The sequence below is a fragment of the Teleopsis dalmanni genome, chromosome 1 (genome assembly GCF_002237135.1).
Source record: "Teleopsis dalmanni isolate 2A chromosome 1, ASM223713v2, whole genome shotgun sequence".
Lineage (NCBI taxonomy): Eukaryota > Metazoa > Arthropoda > Insecta > Diptera > Diopsidae > Teleopsis > Teleopsis dalmanni.
The window spans coordinates 137,522,369-137,530,685 of record NC_051846.1 but is presented as its reverse complement, the minus strand read 5'-3'; the positions used below and the strand labels follow the sequence as shown (position 1 = coordinate 137,530,685).

The following is an 8,317-nucleotide window of genomic DNA, read 5'->3' as shown; positions in this document are numbered from 1 at the left end:
TTTTTGTGAAATCATCTTTAGTTTCTAAAATGTATTTAATTTAGCAATTCAACAAAAGAATTCAGTAGAATTATTTATTTTTTACTACTGAAATCATTTTAGCAAGATTTGTGAAAACATAAGTTTGTACGAATAAAATTTCTGTTGTAGAATTTAATTTTTATATGTAAAAAAATAAAAAAAATTGGGTAATTATTTTTAATTTGATTCGGTTAGTAATCCGGTAACTTTTTGCATTGTGTCTTGTATATAAAAAACTCGTATTTTTTAATCAAAATTTGTTTTTGAAAAAGTATTTACAGAAAGTACTTTAAACAAATTCTACTTCTAAATAAAATCTACAATATAAAGGATTCAATTTTTGGTAAAAATCATATGATACCGTAAAGTGAAACAGATACTTTCATCACTCAAAAAATTAAAGGTCATCGCTTGATGTTGTGAGGAGTAAGAAAATATTTGACTTTCTGCTACTTTCTTCTCAGATAGAATTAATTTTTATACACTTTAATATAATTTAATTTCTTTCTTTCTTAAATAAATATAAACTTGAATAATAAATGAGTTGTCAAATTCTTTTTTAGCTTAAATCACGTCACCACTATTGGTTTAATCACTGTTGGATTTTGAGTTTAAGTTCTTTTTTGCTATTATATCCTACTAAAGGATCCCACCAAAAGTCTTTTGTTTTTAATATATTTATAATTATATTATTTTAAATACATTCGAAATATGATGAATATATCTTTTGTTATATTGAAAATCCACTGTTTAGTAGAAAGCTTTCAATTTCTGTAGCATTTACAGATTGAACTCATTGTTATGATGCTTCAATTCTTTCGGATAGTAAATCTTAATAGACGATTGAAATATTTTATAAGATTTTAAATTCTATTATATTGTCTTTGAATTTATGAATTAGTGGTACTTTAAAAAGATTTTTAAGACTATTTTTTTCAAAACGTTAAGTATTTGTAATAATTATTGTATATTTTCATCTTTTAGATAGACTGAAGTTCACAAAAAACAATAAATATGTTGAAAAGTAAGAAATTGATTTGGTTTGCAGTGATATTTTGTAATTATCAGTTAATTACTGGACTGCATATACCACCAGATGTTGAAATACTTGAAGGCTATGAGTTTGACGATTCACCTGAATATTACGCCACTGATGCTAATTATTATGAAGCGCGCAGTATGCTAACCGGGTTACGTAAAGCGATTCGGAATAAGCGTTCCATATTAGAATATAATAATCCAAAGATTTTCGGAAATGATGCTAAAAATTCCGCCTTAAATACTGATGATACTGCTCAAAATGTTGGTAGTGATAAGATTGAAATACGTACACCACCTCAAGAGGCTATGAATACTGAAGCATCAGAATTGTTACCAAAAGCTGAAAGGCAAGTAATGGATCCAGACTATGATTACTATGCTCAAAGACGTATATCCACATGGGATGATACAAGTAGTAATCATGGACATAATATTCGTAACGACGACGATACATTAGCGGATTCAAGTAATAGTTATTTTGCAAGAGGTAGGCAAGCGCGTGTTAATTTTATAACACAACCTAAAAAAGAGAATGAACCAACTAAAGAAATACCAGAACCAATAATTACGAAAGTACCACCACCTAAACCACATTATGACACAAAATTTGGTGCTGGAACACCGACATACAATTACGATTTATATCCTTCACGTTCTTACGATCCATATTTAAGACGTTATGATCGGTTAGTATGTTTTTATATTATATTTGTGTTTTTTTTTAAATTTTTTGATGTTACAGCTTTGATGAACAATATTCACGAAATCCATATAATGATCCATATAACTATGAGGATCACTATCTCTACCGGCGTCACTATGATCCATATGATAGTTATAGCCCACGTATGCCACAATATCCAGAGCCTTACTACAATTATCCCGATCATCGCTATGATATACCAGAACCTAGGGATTATATGCCAATATACAATAATGATATATATGATAAAGCTCCTTATCCGGCTGCTAATTACCAAACGGGCTTTCCATATTCTAGCAGCAAGTACCCCGACTATGCGAGAAACCAACGTCGTATTATTTACTATGCGCATCTACCAGAAATCGTGCGTACTCCTTATGATTATGTGAATCGATATAACCGTGATCGTTATGAAGGTTTACTTAGTTCTAATAAACCTGTTACTGGTGCCTACAAAATAGATAAGCCTGGCAATTCAGCTGGTAGTGGTACGCAAGCCCTTAATGTCAATGCTGATCCTTATGATTATATGAAACGTGACAAGAAGGAACGGGTCACAGCAAAACCAATTAAAACAAATACTAATGGAAGACAATAAATGTAAGGAGTCATATTTTTTTTATATATTTATATTATATAATTAAAGACATAACCAAGAATTATTTACTCGTTAGTTTGTAACAAATATTCCAATTTAACTTAGTTGTTTATTTTATACATTAAATATTATGTTTATAATTTCAATGTTCATTTTTTAAAATAGAAATATACATTTCAATAAACGACTTCACATTGAAACAACATCTTCACTTCGACATCTCGGGGTTAACTCATTTTAGTAAGGTTTTGTAATAGATGTTATTATAAGTATAATTTATTGGTTTTTATAAGAAATGGCACGACGTTGGCATAGACTTGAAGTTATCTTTATATATTTTTCAATTGCGTTAACTGATTCCATTTGTAGCGAATTAGCAGGTTAGCAAGTTAGCAAGTTAGCAATTTTCAAAGGAGACATGTAGACAATCAAAATAAAAATCTGTGTTTATCTGTAAATTTAATCAAAAATCATTTCCGTATTTATCATATAAAAAGCAAATATATAAAATATAAAAGATAAGCTTTATAATGAAATATTCCGGTCAATTTCATTCTTTCCCTCCTACATCCATTGATATGCGCCCGTTTTGTGAACCTTTTATACACAGCTTTTTAGCCCATGGTAGAATTTCTTTGTTGACCTTCTCGACTCGTACCACAAATTAGTTATTCACTTTTATGTAGAAAAAGCAGCAGCGTCACTTCCGCCCAACCCACGGAAGTGTGCTTAATCTCGCGTTAATAAAATGATGACGTGCCTCAAAGTTGGATTGCGTGTGCCAAGCAGTGAAATGTTAAAATGTTGCAGAAACTGTTGGCCCGTGTAGCTGTGATTCCACCAAAATGAATGCTATTTTAAATTCATTAAGCACTCGTTATTCAAAATTGCTTAAAATTAAAAATTACAAACAAAAAAAAAAAGCATCAACAATCGGCATAAGCATTTCCAAATTTAAAAACGTTTAAAAATGTTTATTCCAATAGAGCAGAGAAATTTATCATCATCAGCGATGAGCAGGGAGCAGGGAGCGGAGAGCATGGAGCAAGGAGCAGGAAACAGGGACCATGGAGCAAAGCACCAGCTCTCGCGGTTATGCTATATTTTGTTTGTCAATTTGTCCAATGCTGATAAGGGCGTGGGATCTAGGGTGGGTTGTTGCAACTGTGAAAGTAGCGTGAGACTTTGTTTCTTTCTCATTCAGCTGGTAAGTGGTTTTAGGTTTTAGGTTGGCTTTAACTTAGTCCTAATATGCAAAGTCAGTCAACATTGTTTTTGTGAAATTGGCATCAAAGGAATTTGCGGAATTCTTAATTAAATTTACAATTAAAATTACATGCGTTTTACCAGCAACAAACGCAGCGCGCAGTGCGGAGTGCGGATTACGGAGTGCTGAGACGTTAAAGCGAAAATCTTTTCGTTTCTCAAACATAAAAACTTATACTTAAGAAGTTTACAAAAGAAAATTGAAGTTTTTTTTGAAGTGTATTTGGCTTTGGTTAACATAACTTTCCGGCTTTGTAGGGTCAGCAACAGTTGAAGTTTGCTCAGACAAAGAAGCAAGGATAATGTTTTCGGCTTCCCCGTCTTCCTGCTGAAGATTTAAATTAACTAATAATGTTTGTGTTTTGTATTGAATTTTTGATAATGTTTTTATTTTGAAGTTGTTGATAGAAGAAAATTTAAAAGAAACATTTATAGAAGAAAAAACTAAATTGCTTAATAAAGCAGCTGTCGAAAGACAGTTAAGACGGACGCAATCGCTTTTTGATTCCGGTACCAGATAAGATAAAATAAAAAGAAAAAAAATTATTGTTTAAATTATTTTATTTATTATATGTATTATATGATATCATATGATATACTAGCATATAAATTTATGGTAGTATTAAAATAATGAAATTGCCAGAATTAATCACTTGAGCTTTTCAAAGTTTGATTAAAATTTGTTGCAAAAATTTTACACATTAAATTTAGATTTAATCTGAATCTGAAGTTTATAATATTTAAAAATTTTATATAGATATTAGATGTTAGCTCTTCGGAAATTTATGAAAACGTCGGATAAAAAAATCTTTTGATTATACTTTTCTATCAAGAGAAAAGAAAAGTGGTTTCGGACTGATAATATAGCTTATACATCGATATTGATTAGTGCAGAATAGTAAAAGGATTTTGAAAGTTACTGTGTAAAATAATAGCTATCTTACAGCTAACGATAACAACAACTAGCTATCAACTAGATGAACTAGTATATATGCAAAATATTCGTAAGAGTGGAATGTCATTAATGATTTGGTACATCACAAATCAGAGATATATCAAATAAAAAACTGACAAATATGAAGAGTTTGCTGTACCATTTTAGCGGAGAAAATCAAGATCCACATTTAATGTTGCTTCTTTCAATTGAGTTGCACAGTTTGGTTCAATTATGGCTTGTGGCTAGAGAGAAAAGTGATAATTGGTGTAGATTTTATATTAAATTTGTAGCTGTACGTACTAATTCTATAAGAAATTTCTTGATTCGATGGTATATATTTTATATTACAAATATGGAAATAAGAATGAAAAGTAAATATTAAATTGATGCATCGTGATATAGTAACTTTGAATTGTTTATATGAACTAGTCGAGTTTACCTCTATAAAGATATAATCTTTATGTCTTATATAGTACCTATATTGTAAGGGATATAATATAAAGAAAATTATAACAAAAAAAAGCTAATGATTTGCTGCAGATTTTTCTCAGTTTTTGGTTTGGTTCCTTATTTCTTAACATAAAATAGCGAAAATAACGGTTGGCTATAGTTTTGATTTCCGTTTACTTTTGTCTAATTGATACAAGATTAAAAAAATTCCACCTATCATGCAACATCTGATTGCTTAAGTAAGTCATAAAGTAATAGCGGAATTTTGTGTATAAGCCATTTTATACACAACATTGTAAACTTTTCTGCCTTCTAGCATTCAGAATTAATCCTGAACTCCATGCAACCTTCTCTGAAAATGAGTGCCATTTGTTGCATATTGCTAACGACAATCTTCAGATGGGGGAACTTGTAAGCAAATACCTAGATCCACGCATGAAAATTTAATGAATTATTAATCAAATAGTTTGCATTATTGATGAGACTCGCCTTTTTTGATATCTGTTACTCGGTAAGAGACCACAATTGCATTTGTCTTCCTTGTGCGTCGAATGTGTCCTGTGTGAAAAGCCGAGTGAAAAATTGACTATTGCCTGGCTGATTGCAGGCAGTAGATTTAAATATTTGGCAACGCCAATTACGGTTGCAGGATTAAATTTGCAAGTGCGACATGCTTAAGCTAGCGCTGGAGCTGGAGCTGGAGCTGTGATAATTTAATTTGAATGTAAAATATTGCCGAGCTCAACGAAATGAGCATCACGGCATATGTGTACGCGGGAGATTTGCATGGGGCAAATATTCAGGCACTTCAAGTGAAGTTTACGCGTGAATAATTAATCACATTGGGAGCAAAGGAATTATTTGATTTGTTTGGTTTCAATTGCGAAGTGAAACGAGAGTAGTGAAGTTATGGAAAAAACATAATTAATTACATTTTTTAAATTAAAAAAACAATGTATGAGTTTTATACCTGAAAAATGTTGCTATATTAAACCTTAATAAACTCATATAAAACTGTTGAAATTTGAAATTTTCATATTCACATCCCCTCCAACGAACAATAAAAAACGCAAATGCGTTGAAAACTGTCAAATGTGCGAGAAAATTTTGCGAAAATGCCACATTGGCGGGTAACATAATTCATAAAATTGCTACGCGTATCCTGCATCCTTAGACACATAAGGAAACATGTAAACAAATTATTCAATGTGGCACTTTTTGCTACATTTCATTCGACAATGGCTGTTGGTGCTGGTACTGGTACTGGCAGCGGCGGCGGTGGCGGTGGCGGTGGCGATAGCGGAGCGCCACAGGAAGCGTCTGCCAAGGATTACAAGTATATCAACCGAAGATAAATGATATGTTAAATTTGAGGAAATAACAAATATATTGTCATGACTTGGTAGACTCCTTACTTTCAACTTCAGTTTATGATATGCCTTGCGGTATTTGCTTGCTGCTTGCTGTTTGCTGCTTGTTTAGAGCAACTGAAAATGGCTGTGCGCGATTATTTGTGTTATGTTCACAGTTTGGAAATGCTGTCGACATTCTTTAAGATACTTCCCACATTGCATAGATTCCAGTCCTTAGCAAGTGCACGAAAGAGTGAGTAGCGGAAATTTGCTTTATTGCGCGCGACAATACGCGCTGCTGCTGAGGGCGGCAAATTTAAATTCGAATAAAACAAACGCAATATTCGCTTTGACAGGATTTAACTCAAGGCATTAAATTAGCTACTGCAAATGCTTTATGACAGCTAAGAGCAGTAAAAATTAGCAACTACATTACAATTCATGATGTTGTGCAAGTATTCAATGGTGAGGCAGTAACGTAATTCCTTAAATTGCACATTTGCATGGCTTTTACTTTAAGCAACCGAAACTTTTTGTTTCAAACACACATTTTTATTACGCTTTTGCACTGCATTTTATATCTAAATTATGTATATATTTTAAAATTTAATTTAATTTACTTGCCGACTGCCATTTGGCACACGTGCAACAAAGTTACACCTCAGTCTTGAAGTCTTGAAAAGTGGAAGATTGTAAAAAAATGGAAGAGAATAAGCGAATAAATTTTTTTTATTCATATTATCAAGCCATTTCTTAAGTTTAATATAATTTTATGGAGAATTTAATGTTTCTGTACTATATAAATTACTTTTTGTACACTGGTATATGTGAAAAAACATTATTGAAAAGTACTGTCATCAGACAATATTAGACAACTAATTATTTGATATCGAAAATTATGGGATTTCAAATAAACTATAAAATATATGTTAGTAATATTTTTAAGTAAAAATTTTATATTCTATGACAAGAAATCTATTTCGAATAGAGAAAGGGTGGTAATAGTGAAGAAAATTTCAAATACAGATGAAATTTTTTCAACCCAACAAATTTTTGTATTAAATATATCTAATTCAGATATCGCTTAATATCCCTAATCAGTAGTCTTTGAAAAAATTTGCTTGTTTAACTGTCCGTATATAAGTTTTGGGCTGCAAATGTCAGGAAATCGTAACAGAGTAAGGCGTTGCATTACAGAGGGCGACTAAAGAATGAACTAATTTATGAACATTATTTTAATAGTTGAGAAACTAATATATATATACAGTCATATTATATACAATATTAATAAAAATTTTTAGCGTTTAAAATAGAAAGTTTCAGACTAAAAAAGTTTGAAAGAAGACGATTATATAGTCGTTATTTAAAATCAATCAGAATAAAAGAATTGTTTACTAAATACATCAAGTTTTAATTGGTTAAAAAGAGAAATAAATTGCATTTAGTATTTGTGAGGAATTTTCCATGATTTATATAAAAATATTTAGATTTTTAATTAAATAAAATTATTTTAAACATATTTCAGTAAGTCAGAGCATCAAAACTAGTAGTCTTAAAAATAAAAGCTTTGTTTTAGTTCATAAAATTTTAAAAAATAATTATCTGGTATGTATAGGGAGCAATGGGGTCTGCATCAATTCTCAAAATATTCTAAAAATATTCGGTAAATAGATAATATTAAATCACTATTAACTCTATTAAATCTCTATTAGAGAATCTAAATATTCTCTAAATATAATGATGTTTAATGTTTAATAATTCTTTTTAAAAATAAATGTAACATATTTTTTTAGCTCTTTATCGTAGTAATCAACAAATTTAAATTAAAATGCATGTTTAAAAAATTTTTTAGGTAAGAACCTATATGTTATTCTCTCGATTATTGTTACAATTTCATCAAACCCAAATTCTATGTCAAAATTTTTAAAAATGTCTACATTCCTTAAAAA

At 30.4% G+C, this 8,317-nt stretch overlaps 1 protein-coding gene across 1 annotated transcript; it reads left to right on the top strand.

Annotated features, from left to right (window-relative positions):
• The first annotated feature begins 1,016 nt into the window (after window positions 1-1,016).
• LOC119668959 lies at window positions 1,017-2,371 on the top strand. The gene is made up of 2 exons (XM_038078658.1): window positions 1,017-1,748; window positions 1,805-2,371. The coding sequence occupies exons 1-2, from the start codon at window positions 1,036-1,038 to the stop codon at window positions 2,361-2,363; spliced, it is 1,272 nt and encodes a 423-aa protein (XP_037934586.1). The 5' UTR covers window positions 1,017-1,035; the 3' UTR covers window positions 2,364-2,371.
• The last annotated feature ends 5,946 nt before the right edge of the window (window positions 2,372-8,317 follow it).